General features: G+C 48.9%; 2 protein-coding genes across 2 annotated transcripts in view; both read right to left on the reverse strand.

Moving 5' to 3' along the window:
* Positions 1–8,418: 8,418 nt before the first annotated feature.
* LOC115252049 (spondin-1-like) lies at positions 8,419–11,802 on the reverse strand. The gene is made up of 7 exons (XM_029846287.1): positions 11,723–11,802; positions 11,448–11,630; positions 10,905–11,075; positions 10,644–10,811; positions 10,340–10,504; positions 9,330–9,596; positions 8,419–9,252 (listed from the first exon to the last, which is right to left on the reverse strand). Exons 2-7 carry the CDS (start codon positions 11,545–11,547, stop codon positions 9,089–9,091), a joined length of 1,035 nt encoding a protein of 344 aa, XP_029702147.1. The 5' UTR covers positions 11,548–11,630; positions 11,723–11,802; the 3' UTR covers positions 8,419–9,088.
* Positions 11,803–12,679: 877 nt separating this feature from the next.
* The window catches only part of LOC105419906 (spondin-1), a 39,706-nt gene continuing 35,397 nt past the window's right edge, over positions 12,680–16,988 (reverse strand). The window contains exons 9-16 of the mRNA XM_029846286.1: positions 16,615–16,755; positions 15,984–16,059; positions 15,709–15,891; positions 15,166–15,336; positions 14,905–15,072; positions 14,601–14,765; positions 13,591–13,857; positions 12,680–13,513 (exon numbers count right to left, since the gene is read on the reverse strand). Of these exons, the coding sequence (XP_029702146.1) occupies positions 13,350–13,513; positions 13,591–13,857; positions 14,601–14,765; positions 14,905–15,072; positions 15,166–15,336; positions 15,709–15,891; positions 15,984–16,059; positions 16,615–16,755 (1,335 nt within the window). The 3' untranslated portion in view covers positions 12,680–13,349. The remainder of the gene's footprint in view (positions 13,514–13,590; positions 13,858–14,600; positions 14,766–14,904; positions 15,073–15,165; positions 15,337–15,708; positions 15,892–15,983; positions 16,060–16,614; positions 16,756–16,988) is intronic.

Consider the following 16,988-nt stretch of genomic DNA (forward strand, 5'->3'; position numbering starts at 1 on the left):
ACTCAAAACACCCTAAAAGCCTTGAAAAGAGCAAAAACAGCAAGAGGGTGATTAAACCTTGTGTGGGCCTGGTTTTGAATCAACTTCTTCTCTGGTTAAACTCGATTGGGTTTGCGCCTTTCGTTGGATTTTGCAGAGTCATGAACACTGTTCCCATATGTTCCCAATCCTCTGAAACATTTGACATTATAGATTCCTTTTGGTCTCCACCAGATCAGCCCACAGCTGAACATATTAGAATCAAATAAAGCACAGTCAGCTGGCCAGGCATGAGGGAGCGGAGATCATTTCCATCTCTGTGGCTAAAAGGGAAGCGTGGATGGAGATGGGGGGGTAGATTTAAGGATCCACCATGAAGCTATCAGAGGTTTCACACGCTCGCGTTTGTCTTCAGTTAATTACAGAATAACTGTAGTCAACAAAAGAGCCATGTTAAACATCCATCCTGAACTTTCAGCGACACAAATCTGTCACTTTTATTATTGAGCCAGAGTTTTAATTGGTACCGCAGGTGGGTTCAGGCCAGATGTGCTGCACCACTGCAGCTCAGGACAGGCAACAGTGCTCCAATTATCACGCTGTGCTGGGAGGACACGGGGCTAACAGGCGCCCGCTAGCGCTGGTAGAGCTGCTTTAACGTGTAGCAATGCAAGAGAGGCGTTTCCCTCTCAGAATTCAAGCAATGCCTCAAACACTCAGATCTAATCTGCTGTTAAAATATCAGGCAAACAAGACTCGATGCAGTCAGAAGGAAGAAAACACGCAACCACAGAATCAGACCACGGCTCTGTAATTACACTGGTTATAACATTAAAGCTGCTTTGAAGACGTGACAAGTCCCTCTGGGAGGGAATATGGCTAGGCAGCATGTATAGAGCATATAATGAGGCAGTGAGGCAGAGTTTCTCAGGAAGGTCTCGGGTCACTGGGGTAAACAGCCCATGTGAGCAGGTGTGCTGCAACCTCACCAACGGGGATGAAGGTGGCAAGGAGGTACTGACGAAAACAAAGCAACAGTGACGCAAGCTGCCGTCCTCAAGACAGTTTGATATTTTGAAGTGCGGCCCGTTAGGAAAGAGAGGACAGACGGCTCGACATCACGCTCACACTCACATAAACACAATCACTACCCCCCCCAAAACATCCAAAAAGGCTCAGCTATCATCATACAGCACATGTGGCGAGCATGCTGCAGGCGGTGGCTCACCTGAGGTCCTCCCACACGCCTCATAGGTGCCCCGTACAGTAAAGGTCAGAGAGAGCGAGAGACAGAGAGAGAGGGAGAGAGAGAGCGAGAGGGAGAGAGAGGGGGAGAGAGGGAGAGAGAGGAGAGAGAGAGCGAGAGACAGAGAGAGACAGAGAGAGGGAGAGCGAGAGAGAGAGAGAGGAGAGAGAGAGAGAGAGGAGAGAGGAGAGAGAGAGCGAGAGAGAGAGGAGAGCGAGAGAGAGAGACAGAGAGAGGGAGAGCGAGAGGGAGAGAGAGAGGGGGAGAGGGAGAGAGAGAAGGAGAGAGAGAGCGAGAGACAGAGAGAGACAGAGAGAGGGAGAGCGAGAGAGGGAGAGAGAGGAGAGAGGGAGGGAGAGAGAGGGAGAGAGAGGAGAGAGAGAGAGAGAGAGGGAGGAGGAGAGGGAGAGGAGAGGAGAGAGGAGAGAGAGGAGGAGAGAGAGAGAGAGGATGAGGGGAGGGAGAGAGAGAGCGAGAGAAGAGGAGGACGAGGAGTGAGGAGAGAGGGGGGGAGAGGAGAGGAGGAGGAGAGAGAGAGGGAGAGAGAGGGAGAGAGGAAGGGAGAGAGAGAGGAGAGTAGAGAGAGATGAGAGAGAGAGAGAGAGGGGAGAGAGCGAAGAGGAGATGAGGAGCGAGGGGAGAGAGAGGGGAGAGAGAGAGCGAGAGGTAGAGAGAGAGCGAGAGACAGAGAGAGGGAGAGCGAGAGGGAGAGAGAGAGGGGGAGAGGGAGAGAGAGAAGGAGAGAGAGAGCGAGAGACAGAGAGAGACAGAGAGAGGTAGAGAGAGAGCGAGAGACAGAGAGAGACAGAGAGAGAGAGGAGGACCTCTGAGGAGCTTTTGGCGCCCCCACCTCATTAGTATCACAGAATGTTCGCAGCTGTTTAAACTGTACAAAAAGTCAATTAAATGCAGATGAAATCAAATTTAGATTCTAACCATCATCAGTTGCAGATGCTAAAATGTTTTTGCTCTCAAAGATCTGAAACCATTGAACATGAATTTGCTCTGGTTTATGCACATTTTTAGCCAAGTTAGTTTCTTGTTGGACTAGAAGATCAAGGTTAGAGGTCTTAGAAGATGGAGGACTGCCACCTATACCTGTAACCGGCATAACCGGCATCGCCAGTTGCTCTGAAAAGTCCTTTAAAACCTTTGACTGCATTCAATGTTCTGTTTCAGCAGATTTATTCAAACGCCATTTCTTGGCAGGTTGCCGGATTTGGAGCTTCATCATTTGGAGCCAAGCCAACATCTTCTAATGTACAGAGGTAGTGCTTTTCTCAGTATTTCAGCTGATAGATTTGCCAGTACCGTCACCAGATCCATCGACCCGTCTCCACAGCAGGCATTTACTACGGAAAAATCGTTAAAAATCAGCGCGTATGCATGATATGGCTCGCAGAGAAAACCAGCCCCCGCTCTTATTAGGCTAATTACCATTGCTGTAACATAGAATAAGAGACAACGCTGTATTCATTTATTCATGATAATTAGGCTTCCAGTGAGAAAGGCTCCTAAAACAGCTGTGCTGAATCCATATTTCTGCCCCAGGATTGAATAAAGTAACGTGTGTGTTGGTCTGCTCTAACCTACACATGGAGACAGACGCATTTCCAGTGAGCCCAGGATAGACGCTGAGCCTTTTTCTTTACCTGAACCTTAACCCAACCTTCCAGTTAAAATGAGCTCCCAACTCTCCAGCAGACCAGTGAATTGAGCAGCAGCCCAAAGGCACTCAAAAAGGTTGTTTTGGGGGGAGGGGGCTCCTGCAGCTGTCCACCAGCCCCACCTATGTGAGTGACAGTCTGCAGGCTGCTGTGGGAATAAGAAGTGATGCTCAGCAGATAGTTTGTTGCCTCAGGAGGACTCCTCCCAGAGAGGGGTTAACACCTGCTAAAGCTGCTGAGACTCCTGGGAGGATTCTCCTCTAACAAGGGTTTAAGTAGGAGAGGAAAGATAAACACAGCAAAAGAGGCGGGGGACGGAAACAGAGAGCAGCTCCTTCCACTTCCCTGGCCTAAAAGGCAGCTATAAATATTTAATTGCAATGCTCGCATAATCAAATGGAGCGGCTGCTGACCCCCCCACACCTGACCGACGTTCTGCCTCCAGCAATCATTTGGACATTTTCCTCCTTCACACTTGAAGCGCGTGGTGCTCTTTAGGAAATCCCCTGGCCCACGTCTGCAGCGCCCTCGCACACCAACAACACCTCCGCGGCGGTTCATGGATCCGCGGCACCTGTTGGTCCCGCTGCATGTGACAGATGATCCCGGCGCCGTCGCACACTCGGGGGGTGCAAAGTGCTCGGAGAAATATTCATTCATTTAGCGTTTGGAAGGATGAAACTGTGCTGCCAGGCTTAATTGCTTTTTTCTCATTTATCCGCGAGGTCCAGGGAGCGTTGTTGCTCGGCTACGCGCTTCTGCGGGGTGATTCCAGCGAACAGCTGCCGGTGGCACAGCCAGAGCGCCCAGATGTTGCACATTTACATCCGCTACATCGCAGCAATCGGGACAGATAATTGGCGGTAATTCGAGGAAACACTGGAACCCTCGACAGCGGATTTGAGGATTCCGGTTTCTTCCTCCCTGAACAATTCCTCCAACACAGAAATCAGCCTAAATATGTTAAATCGTGGATTAGACATGTTTCCACACCTGCAAACTGTATGTTTAGTTTGTTAAAAAGGAGGATGAGCGGGGAAAAAATGGTGCATTCTGAATGTCTCATATCTTGTGTGTGTGCGCGCGCGCGTGTTTGTGAGTGTGTGCGTGGTTGAGTGTGTGTGTGTGTGTGTTGTGGACCTATTGCACGTATATGCTGGTGTTCGGTGGGGCAGAATGGCCGCGCTCATCTTTCCCCCCTGTTGCTGCCTGCGATTGATTATCCTAGCAAGACATCGTGACCCGGGGGGGCCTCTGCGATGTAGAACAGGATCTACCCCCCCACCCCGTTAGTCTGCATCTCGGGAGCGAGCTCTCTAAGCAGACTCAAGGGAGGCTCATACATATATCTGCTTGTGTTAATGTGTGTAGGATTCACTGGCTGAGTGTTGCAGTGTGTTACCGAAAGAAAGTGTGGTGCCGCCGGTCTGTTTAACGGTGACACAGGTGTGATCATATCAGGCAGGTATCGCTGGTGCCCTCCCTGCTCTGACTGATCCCGTCCCTGTCCTCGTCCCTGTCCCTGTCCCCGTCCCCGTCCTCATCCCCGTCCCCGCCCCCATCCCTGTCCCCATCCCTGTCCTCGTCCCCGTCCCTGTCCTCGTCCCCGTCCCCATCCCCGCCCCCGCCCCATCCCTGTCCTCGTCCTCGTCCCCATCCCCGTCCCCATCCCTGTCCTCGTCCCCGTCCTCGTCCCCGTCCCCGCCCCATCCCTGTCCTCGTCCCCGTCCTCGTCCCTGTCCTCGTCCCCGTCCTCGTCCCCGTCCCCATCCCCATCCCCGCCCCATCCCTGTCCTCGTCCCCGTCCCTGTCCCCGTCCTCGTCCCCGTCCCCATCCCCGCCCCATCCCTGTCCTCGTCCCCGTCCCTGTCCTCGTCCCCGTCCTCCCACCATCAAGAGTCTCCGAGCTGCTGAAGCCAGCCGAGTCGAACCCTCTGCACCAAAGCGGCAACAGCCAATTTCACAGAAGCTGACGATGAGGATAAGGAAGATGAAGGTGGTCCCAGCCCCCCAACTCCAGCCCCTTACACGGCATGTTGCCATGGTAACAGTTGCAGAAGACCCCTATAGGTCTGGTGTCTGCAGTTACGGGTCTCAGTTTCCACTTTGAGGCTGAGTGATTGTTCACTGTGTTCCTTCACTGGGCGCCACTGGTGCCGAGCAGCAGAACGCACGTCGTCCCGCTGGGCCTGACGTCAGGTGACAGGTGATGATGACCTCTGTTGCTGACGCTTCCAGACATGAGCGTGTCCGTCCTGCTCCGACCTCTGACCACACGCTCCACATCCAGGTAGCAGGTCGGACGGAGCCGCAGCTGTTAAATATTAAAGGCTGCTGCACCAACATAGTAGAAGTTTGTGTGTAGAGTGTAAATTATATTATACTATATTATATTATATTATTAGATTAGATTAGATTAGATTAGATATTGTTATATTGCGTTGTCTTATATATGTTTGCATTTTACCATACTAATATTGAAATGAGTGTCTAAACAGTGTGTGTGTGTGTGTGTCTGTGTGTGTGTGTGTGTGTGTGTATGAGAGAGAGAGAGAGAGAGTGTGAAAACCTTAATAGGCAGCATCACATGCTCAGGCTCTGCTCTGGGAGTCATTAACCTACATAAACACGTCATTATTTCATTGTTCTCTGCCTATTGATTCTGAAATCATCTGTCTTTACTCCTCCTGTTGCAGCTCAGCTCAGTTCAGCTCGGCTCGGCTCGGCTCAGTTCGGTTCAGCTCAGCTCAGCTCATTTCAACTCGGCTCGGTTCGGCTCGGCTCGGCTCAGCTCAGCTCAGCTCAGCTCAGCTCTGCAGAGGCCTCACGGTGGATCGTCTGATTGGTGCTCTGGGAAACGCCGGTCAAATACGTTTCCCCAGCAACAAGGAGACAACCTGACAGGGAAATTAACAATTTTTGTGTTATTAGCGTAAAGGGGATTTCCTAATCTTCCTCCACATGCTATAAATGAGAAGGTTAGAATGAAGAAGCAGGAATGAGCAGGACAGATGGGATTTACTGTTTTATTCCAACCACTGATAATGTACAGTATTCCCGGCTCTATTATTGGGAATATGCTGTAATGCTAACTGACGTTTCCTAGATTGCTGCTGTTGCAGAGATTTACAGGTTATAAACCCCACGCGGTGATTGCTGCTGCGGTCCACCATATTGATCTCCCCTCTGGCTTTCATTAGGTTATGAAATCCTATATTTCCTCTCGTGTGCAGAGACAGGAAGCCAACAGCCAACAGCCGGCAGCGCAGCGCAGCGCACGGCGGCCGCGCTCCTTCAGCCGAACACCCTCAGGGAGCGGTGCCTTCATTTGCTGCTGTCTTCATTTTCAACTACTGCAGAAAAGTTAAACTACTGTTGTTAAATGTGTGTTTTATTCACTCATTTAGAGGTGCGTTGGCCCAGCTGGGAGCAGCCGCCTGAGCCTGGAGGTCAGGGTTAGGTTAGGTTAGGTTAGGTTAGGTTAGGTTAGGTTAGGTTAGGGTTAGGGTCAGGGTCAGGGTCAGGGTTAGGGATAGGGTTAGGTTAGGGTTCGGGTTCGGGTTAGGGTTAGGGTTCGGGTTAGTGAAGACAAGAAGGAAAAGAGGAGGTTGGTCAGAACCAGAAGGTCAGGGTAGTTGTGAGGGTAGTTTATGATGTAATGATGGAGACAATATCAGCCTTATTTAAGGCAAAACAAGATTTTTAACCCATTTCAATTATCCGGAAGAGTTGCGTGTTCCTTATGAGAGGGGTCCTTTGTTACTCGAAACGTGCACAGTAAAGATATCAAATATTATGCACGGTGGGAGTATAAACAGGTGCTGTCACAGGAATACTGCTCTCATCCCGAAGTGATGGCACAAAAGCTTTTTAATCAAGATCAGTTTTGCAGAAGAGTCATGTTTTTATTTTTAAATGTGTGTTTTATGAGTCTAATTAATCAAAACGTCTGCGTTAAAACACTTCATATTAAAATAAAGGGCCCCAAACTCATTTGGCTGTGTGATAAAATGATAAGATGGATTTCTGTTTTCATTCATTAACGAGAGATTCATATTAAAAAAAAACACCAGAAAAATTAAAGGAAAAAAGTAATTAACTTTTCCTGTAATGAGAACGAAACCTGAGAAACCTGTGAGAGCTCAGTTTGAAGATCCTCCTTCAGGCAGCTGAGTGTGTGTGTGTGTGTGTGTGTGTGTGTGTTTGTGCGCGCGTGCGTCTTTCCTCCATTCACAGCCCCACAAACGCACCATCTGTGACACTAAAATGGAACTAAAGCGAATTTGACCTCCTGATTTTTCATCATCATAAACTGAACGTTCTTCTTGTTTTCTCCTGGCAATTATAGTGTCCATCGATCTCTTTGGTCCTGATTAAAATATTGAAAAACAATGATTGAATTGATTAAAACGGCTTTTTTTAACCTCGTCCAGAAGCCTCGTCCCCCCAGGGACCTCTTGGCTTTTCCTTCATCATCATCAAGGTTGTTTTGGTTCCACAAACAAACGTCTCAGGAATTCTTTTATCCTTTATGTTGACGTGAGTTCCAGCATCTGAATCCACCTTTATGACATGAATACTGACGCGCCCCCCCCCCCCCCCCCCCCCCCCCCCCCCCCCCCCCCCCCCCCCCCCCCGTAGACCTTCAAATGTTGGGATGGGTGGGTTCATTTTAGAGTTTTAATATTTAAACAGTGACAGTTATCTTCGAGCTAAACTTCTGCCATCCCTTCATTTCACGACGTCTAGCGGAAGGTGCTCGCAGACAGCATGACTTGTTTTCTTTGATTTCTTTGATTTCTTTTATTTGAACCTTTGGGGCGTCTGCAGGTGACACTCGCGATAAACGTCGCAGCTTTGATGTCTCAGTTTGATCTTCTGAGCAGCAGCTTGTCGGCATCACCAGCAGCCAACGCCGCACAAAGCTGGAGGAGGTCTGGAGGGGGCTGTTAGAGGATCATACCGGAGGATTAAACACACGCACGCACGCACACACACACACACACATGCGCACCCACTTTTAAAGCACTGCAGTTGTTGTCAGCCTCTCTGCAGCGACGTCGATGTTAACAGCTCAATCACGGCTGGAATAATTCTCCTTCCCATCGTCCGTGGAAATGTGTAGGCTTCTCCCATGTGTGGTTGTGTTGGCATGGAAACAGCAGTGGTGAGAGATATGTGTGTATTGAATCTTTTTTCTTCACCCTATTTCCCAGTGTTTCACGGCGAGGAAAGCCTGACATCAGTTCCTCCCCCCGACTGTTACATGCAAAGTGAGCAGTGTGTGTGTGTGCGTGCGTGCGTGTCCTTTTAAAAAGTGAATGCTATTGAGCAATGTTGTGCTAAAACATGTCCATGTTCTACTGCATCATTGGCACTTTACTTCGTCTTCCTTTTGCGGCTCCGCTCCCTCTGTGGTATCAAGAGAACTAAATAAAGGCGGATATTTCGCATTGGTTAGCGCCCTCTAGTGGCTGTGCACACCTATGACAACAGGCTCATAATAAAAGACAGATAAAGGTGGCATGTTGTCACATTTACTTTTATTGTAAAGTCAATGTTATTCCAAAAATGTAATATACTGAAGAAACAGAGAAGAACCAAAATGATGTGGGGAAATTCTAGAAAACATCAACACAAGACTTTGGCAGGAATCTTGCAACACGTTCTTATCAAAAGAAATAATCCACTGGTCTAAGGATGTTAAAAATGAGATGGTTCTTACTTTTCTACATTGCAAACCAAATGAGTGGGTAAAAAGTCACCTGGGTGTTTTGTGCTGTACAAACAACTTGAAGGCATATAAAACAGTGGAATGGCTGCACATGTGCTTCAGTCTTGAGGGTATTCTACGATGTCTATGATACCACGAGATATAACAATCCTTAAATTATTTTTAAATCCATGTATATGTCATTACAGTTCCCAGTATATATATTATACCACAACATCTTTACACTTACGCTGAAAAAGAGATCGTTTCAAATTGCGGCAAAATCAAAATTAGTTTAAATCCAGTTTTCCAGTGTGGTTAATTTTTCTCTGGATTCTACTGTTCTCCAACTCTGCATTTCAAGATTTCAAGTTTGAGCCACTCAGGCCTCAACAGGGTGCACAGGATGGCGTCAGTGTGCCGTGCCGCCGTCCCGCTCCAGCCCCCGCTGGCCGTCCCCCTCGCCCCTCCCGGGTGTGTCTCCTAGCAGGGCTGCACGTTACAGGCCCTGATCTCCTTCCTGTCCTTGCAGCTGGAAAGCTGGGCCGTCTTAAACCTCTGCTTCACTGTCATCAGCCTCTCCTGGATGCCTCCGCCACAAGCTTTGGTACATTCTGTCCAGGTTGACCACTGTCTCATTTTACATCCTAAAAGATGAGAATTTAAAAAAGAACCATTAGAAGGAATCTTCCCTGCAGACTTTTCCTTATGTGATGATGCCAACCTGGATGCTGTGAAGGGACCTCAGCTCTGCCCTGTTTGCTCCTCCTCTTTTCTCGCTGCTCTTTGCGTCGCCTCTTCTCATCGCTGTTAGCTTGTCCGCGGTTGCACTTCCTGATCTTACACTTCTTCCTCTGGATGGTTTCGGAGCAGGGGTCTCCACCAAACTGTGGCTCCAGCGTCACGGTGCGGGTCCGGATGGTGTGACCCTTCCCGCAGGACTTGTTACACTCTGACCACTCGGTCCAGTCAGACATGACACAGTCTATGGCTGAGGAGCGACCAGAGGGAAGGGATTTCAGAGAGGAGAAAAGGATGATAGCAAATGCTGCTCCTAAAATCAAATGCAAAGGTCAAGATTTTCACACAAATGACGCCAGTACTGCTCAGGTTGGTTTGGCTTCTACAGCAAACGATGTCCCACAATTTTAATTTCAGACAAACTGATGACATCACAGGAGGTCTTCTATTACATCTGATTGCTAATATATGAGCATCTCTATTACATCATCAATAACAATGAGATGTAACAGAGAGGCGGTGGGATGTCAAGACAACAATAGAGAAGAAAGAAAATCACATTCTGCCATTCCAGCATTAGGGAGTAATTTAGGGGGCTGTTGAGGGAACAAAACATGGAACCACTGCCTGACATTTAGCAAACAAAGGGCAAAAAAGCTAATCAGAGGGTTCTGGAACCAAACATTGTTAGTAGGGTATCAGCATCCAGCTGCTACTTTCTAACGTGTGTATTCTTCACACCGGGAGTGTTTAAAAAGCTCAAGGTCTCTAAATGATCCTTTTCAAATCCTGTACCATAAATCTGGTTTGACTTTTGTTTCCCACTTATAAAACAGATGCGTCATGACCTTCTTGAGCGAAACAGTGACCCCCGTTTGACACTTAATTCCTAGGCTCCAGGATGAACCAAAAAAACCCTCATCCCCACCTTGTTACAGGGGTCCTGCTGGTCTGCAAGTGTGACATGCGATGGAGTAGCTGATGATTACTTACGACACTCTGGCAGCATGCACTTCTCCACCTGCTCCAGCTCTTCTGTACAGTCTCCCAGCTCCACGGGGGACTTCAGCATGCGCTGCCGCGTCCTCAAACCCTTCCCACAGGTCACGCTGCAGTCGCTCCACTCGGACCAGGGAGTCAGCATGCAGGGGATCGTATCTACACACAACACACGTCAGCATCGGTCTCTTTGCCGGTTGGCACCCAGCGCATTTGCTTAATTTGGCACTTTTCTCCAGATTTGATGCGGAGGAGGTGCCAGAACGGTTCCTGATCACCACCACGGTTGTTTACTTACGGCATTCTGGCATCATGCACTTCTCCACTTCCAGCACCTCGGCTCCGCAAATAGACCCGTCTGCAGGAGGCATCTTCACCAAGCGCTCCCTCCTCTTCATGCCGAGACCACAAGTGGCGCTGCAGACATCCCATTCACCCCACTCCGTAACCAGGCAACTGCTGGGAGCTGAGCCCGCCAAGCAGAGTCAGGATTCAGTAATCGTGCACTTGTGCACACACTTGCTCCGCAGTGACGCTGAAGCGAAGCAGGAAAACTCACAGCACTCCTCATTGACCACGCAGTCCTCGGTCTCCTCCGTCGGCAGCGTGCAGATGGAGCCGTCGTCTGGGAACTGCTTCACGTAACGCTCACGGGAACGCGAGCCCATCCCACAGGACGCGCTGCACGGAGACCATGTGATCCACTCCGACATCATACAGGTGGAGGCATCTGAAGCAAAGTCAGCGTAATCTCCTCAATACTTGTTAACTGTTATATCTGCCCTTATGTCTCTTATTCAAGTGGTTTTTCAATGCCTTTGTATTTTTAAAGAAGAGAACATAACAGCCATCAACAACCAGGAACGGTTTCACTGCCATCGTCAGAGACGAATATTAACGATCTACTAAACTCATCAACTCATCCTCTTGCCTGAAGTCTCGAATTTGGCCCTGAGCATGAATCTGTGGCCAAGAAATGCTGGAATAAAAAATGCACTTTCAAGTTGTCCTCAATGGAGTGTGATTTCAAATTTGGAGGAGGTGCTGTCGGCGGCCTTCTCCACCCCACCTGCGCAGCGTCAGTCGCCCCTGAGAGGCTCACCTTCGTCGCTGCATCCGGGCCCCATGCACGGCTCAAAGTCCTGTGTGTGCGGGCAGGGGACGCTCAGGTCCAGCTGGGCCTTCAGCATCCTTTGTCTCATCCTCTTGCCCTTTTCGCATGTGGCCGAGCTGCAGGCGGACCACGGAGACCAGTTGGAGTAGATGCAGGTCTCTGGAGTATCATCTGCAGCGTGATCAAGTGAGCGCGAATAACACAGCTGTCAACAGCACGTTCGATCTTGTGTATGAAAGAGAGAAAAGCCAGCAGGGCCACACCTTCCTCTTTCTCCTCCTGGGCAATATCTGCTACGATGTCATCCACATTATCTGGCACAATGTTGCACTGCTCCCCCTGCGGACAACATGGACACACTTGTGCTGCCTTTCATTCTTGGCGTTGCTGAATCTTAATTTGTTTGATTCTATCAGTGCTGAGGCGACAGGAGGGAAATGGGAAGCTCACCGTGAGCTCATAAATTCTCTCAGCTGATGTACTTAAACAACAGAGCGTCTGCAGGTGTGTGTTGATTCTCTGTCATCAGACACTCGCGATAAACGTCGCAGCTTTGATGTCTCAGTTTGATCTTCTGAGCAGCAGCTTGTCGGCATCACCAGCAGCCAACGCCGCACAAAGCTGGAGGAGGTCTGGAGGGGGCTGTTAGAGGATCATACCGGAGGATTAAACACACGCACGCACGCACACACACACACACACATGCGCACCCACTTTTAAAGCACTGCAGTTGTTGTCAGCCTCTCTGCAGCGACGTCGATGTTAACAGCTCAATCACGGCTGGAATAATTCTCCTTCCCATCGTCCGTGGAAATGTGTAGGCTTCTCCCATGTGTGGTTGTGTTGGCATGGAAACAGCAGTGGTGAGAGATATGTGTGTATTGAATCTTTTTTCTTCACCCTATTTCCCAGTGTTTCACGGCGAGGAAAGCCTGACATCAGTTCCTCCCCCCGACTGTTACACGCAAAGTGAGCAGTGTGTGTGTGCGTGCGTGCGTGTCCTTTTAAAAAGTGAATGCTATTGAGCAATGTTGTGCTAAAACATGTCCATGTTCTACTGCATCATTGGCACTTTACTTCGTCTTCCTTTTGCGGCTCCGCTCCCTCTGTGGTATCAAGAGAACTCAATAAAGGCGGATATTTCGCATTGGTTAGCGCCCTCTAGTGGCTGTGCACACCTATGACAACAGGCTCATAATAAAAGACAGATAAAGGTGGCATGTTGTCACATTTACTTTTATTGTAAAGTCAATGTTATTCCAAAAATGTAATATACTGAAGAAACAGAGAAGAACCAAAATGATGTGGGGAAATTCTAGAAAACATCAACACAAGACTTTGGCAGGAATCTTGCAACACGTTCTTATCAAAAGAAATAATCCACTGGTCTAAGGATGTTAAAAATGAGATGGTTCTTACTTTTCTACATTGCAAACCAAATGAGTGGGTAAAAAGTCACCTGGGTGTTTTGTGCTGTACAAACAACTTGAAGGCATATAAAACAGTGGAATGGCTGCACATGTGCTTCAGTCTTGAGGATATTCTACGATGTCTATGATACCACGAGATATAACAATCCTTAAATTATTTTTAAATCCATGTATATGTCATTACAGTTCCCAGTATATATATTATACCACAACATCTTTACACTTACGCTGAAAAAGAGATCGTTTCAAATTGCGGCAAAATCAAAATTAGTTTAAATCCAGTTTTCCAGTGTGGTTAATTTTTCTCTGGATTCTACTGTTCTCCAACTCTGCATTTCAAGATTTCAAGTTTGAGCCACTCAGGCCTCAACAGGGTGCACAGGATGGCGTCAGTGTGCCGTGCCGCCGTCCCGCTCCAGCCCCCGCTGGCCGTCCCCCTCGCCCCTCCCGGGTGTGTCTCCTAGCAGGGTTGCACGTTACAGGCCCTGATCTCCTTCCTGTCCTTGCAGCTGGACAGCTGGGCCGTCTTAAACCTCTGCTTCACTGTCATCAGCCTCTCCTGGATGCCTCCGCCACAAGCTTTGGTACATTCTGTCCAGGTTGACCACTGTCTCATTTTACATCCTAAAAGATGAGAATTTAAAAAAGAACCATTAGAAGGAATCTTCCCTGCAGACTTTTCCTTATGTGATGATGCCAACCTGGATGCTGTGAAGGGACCTCAGCTCTGCCCTGTTTGCTCCTCCTCTTTTCTCGCTGCTCTTTGCGTCGCCTCTTCTCGTCGCTGTTAGCTTGTCCGCGGTTGCACTTCCTGATCTTACACTTCTTCCTCTGGATGGTTTCGGAGCAGGGGTCTCCACCAAACTGTGGCTCCAGCATCACGGTGCGGGTCCGGATGGTGTGACCCTTCCCGCAGGACTTGTTACACTCTGACCACTCGGTCCAGTCAGACATGACACAGTCTATGGCTGAGGAGCGACCAGAGGGAAGGGATTTCAGAGAGGAGAAAAGGATGATAGCAAATGCTGCTCCTAAAATCAAATGCAAAGGTCAAGATTTTCACACAAATGACGCCAGTACTGCTCAGGTTGGTTTGGCTTCTACAGCAAATGATGTCCCACAATTTTAATTTCAGACAAACTGATGACATCACAGGAGGTCTTCTATTGCATCTGATTGCTAATATATGAGCATCTCTATTACATCGTCAATAACAATGAGATGTAACAGAGAGGCGGTGGAATGTCAAGACAACAATAGAGAAGAAAGAAAATCACATTCTGCCATTCCAGCATTAGGGAGTAATTTAGGGGGCTGTTGAGGGAACAAAACATGGAACCACTGCCTGACATTTAGCAAACAAAGGGCAAAAAAGCTAATCAGAGGGTTCTGGAACCAAACATTGTTAGTAGGGTATCAGCATCCAGCTGCTACTTTCTAACGTGTGTATTCTTCACACCGGGAGTGTTTAAAAAGCTCAAGGTCTCTAAATGATCCTTTTTAAATACTGTACCATAAATCTGGTTTGACTTTTGTTTCCCACTTATAAAACAGATGCGTCATGACCTTCTTGAGCGAAACAGTGACCCCCGTTTGACACTTAATTCCTAGGCTCCAGGATGAACCAAAAAAAACCTCATCCCCACCTTGTTACAGGGGTCCTGCTGGTCTGCAAGTGTGACATGCGATGGAGTAGCTGATGATTACTTACGACACTCTGGCAGCATGCACTTCTCCACCTGCTCCAGCTCTTCTGTACAGTCTCCCAGCTCCACGGGGGACTTCAGCATGCGCTGCCGCGTCCTCAAACCCTTCCCACAGGTCACGCTGCAGTCGCTCCACTCGGACCAGGGAGTCAGCATGCAGGGGATCGTATCTACACACAACACACGTCAGCATCGGTCTCTTTGCCGGTTGGCACCCAGCGCATTTGCTTAATTTGGCACTTTTCTCCAGATTTGATGCGGAGGAGGTGCCAGAACGGTTCCTGATCACCACCACGGTTGTTTACTTACGGCATTCTGGCATCATGCACTTCTCCACTTCCAGCACCTCGGCTCCGCAAATAGACCCGTCTGCAGGAGGCATCTTCACCAAGCGCTCCCTCCTCTTCATGCCGAGACCACAAGTGGCGCTGCAGACATCCCATTCACCCCACTCCGTAACCAGGCAACTGCTGGGAGCTGAGCCCGCCAAGCAGAGTCAGGATTCAGTAATCGTGCACTTGTGCACACACTTGCTCCGCAGTGACGCTGAAGCGAAGCAGGAAAACTCACAGCACTCCTCATTGACCACGCAGTCCTCGGTCTCCTCCGTCGGCAGCGTGCAGATGGAGCCGTCGTCTGGGAACTGCTTCACGTAACGCTCACGGGAACGCGAGCCCATCCCACAGGACGCGCTGCACGGAGACCATGTGATCCACTCCGACATCATACAGGTGGAGGCATCTGAAGCAAAGTCAGCGTAATCTCCTCAATACTTGTTAACTGTTATATCTGCCCTTATGTCTCTTATTCAAGTGGTTTTTCAATGCCTTTGTTTTTTTAAAGAAGAGAACATAACAGCCATCAACAACCAGGAACGGTTTCACTGCCATCATCAGAGACGAATATTAACGATCTACTAAACTCATCAACTCATCCTCTTGCCTGAAGTCTCGAATTTGGCCCTGAGCATGAATCTGTGGCCAAGAAATGCTGGAATAAAAAATGCACTTTCAAGTTGTCCTCAATGGAGTGTGATTTCAAATTTGGAGGAGGTGCTGTCGGCGGCCTTCTCCACCCCACCTGCGCAGCGTCAGTCGCCCCTGAGAGGCTCACCTTCGTCGCTGCATCCGGGACCCATGCACGGCTCAAAGTCCTGTGTGTGCGGGCAGGGGACGCTCAGGTCCAGCTGGGCCTTCAGCATCCTTTGTCTCATCCTCTTGCCCTTTTCGCATGTGGCCGAGCTGCAGGCGGACCACGGAGACCAGTTGGAGTAGATGCAGGTCTCTGGAGTATCATCTGCAGCGTGATCAAGTGAGCGCGAATAACACAGCTGTCAACAGCACGTTCGATCTTGTGTATGAAAGAGAGAAAAGCCAGCAGGGCCACACCTTCCTCTTTCTCCTCCTGGGCAATATCTGCTACGATGTCATCCACATTATCTGGCACAATGTTGCACTGCTCCCCCTGCGGAAAACATGGACACACTTGTGCTGCCTTTCATTCTTGGCGTTGCTGAATCTTAATTTGTTTGATTCTATCAGTGCTGAGGCGACAGGAGGGAAATGGGAAGCTCACCGTGAGCTCATAAATTCTCTCAGCTGATGTACTTAAACAACAGAGCAGGAGCAGATATAAATAATGGACTCTGTGGGTCGATGTGAACGCCTGTTTGTGTGAGTACAACACCAAACCCTTCGTGGCATCACACTGGAAATAACTACCAAAAAATGCCAGCAGCTGCCTCTAGATGCCACTAGAGGACTGAAAAGCTTTCATCCAGACATCCAGGGAAACCAGCAAATCATTCAAAAACCTAATATTTCTGCAAAAGTCCATTTACACCAGCCATAAAAAAGGGCTTAACGAGGGCTCTGCAGTAACTGTATCAGAATCTTAAGACTTTAATGGCAGCTCAGTCTACCATCCTTTAATATGGATCCCCACATCTGCATTAGGGTCTAAAGCATGGCTGGAGATGATCCAACATCCACAGAGATGATCCAACATAAAACCACTGACCTTTCGGGCAATGCGTTCCACAATAACTCTGGCCACAGGCGTGATGGCGCCCCCCTCGGGGTCATAGAAAGGGCTCTGTGGATGGTCCAGGCTGGTCAGGGGTCGGATCTTTTCTTGGGGCAGAGTCGGCTTATTGGGAGACTGAAAGAAGGAGAGAGGAGGGAGAAGGAATGGTGAAAATATTCCCTTTTTTCGGAAAGAAGCTGTAGTTTTTATGGAAGACGTACGCCAGCATGAGGTTGATAGAAACATCACCACCAGAGGCTGTTTGGAATCAGAAGTCCAGCCCACCCTTCACCACCCACAGAGGACAACCAGGGGAAAAAGGCAATTATTTGTGTTTTATAAAAAGCCCCTGTTAGGTTGCTGCTGCT

Source organism: Takifugu rubripes, chromosome 13 (assembly GCF_901000725.2).
Source record: "Takifugu rubripes chromosome 13, fTakRub1.2, whole genome shotgun sequence".
Taxonomy (NCBI): Eukaryota; Metazoa; Chordata; class Actinopteri; order Tetraodontiformes; family Tetraodontidae; genus Takifugu; species Takifugu rubripes.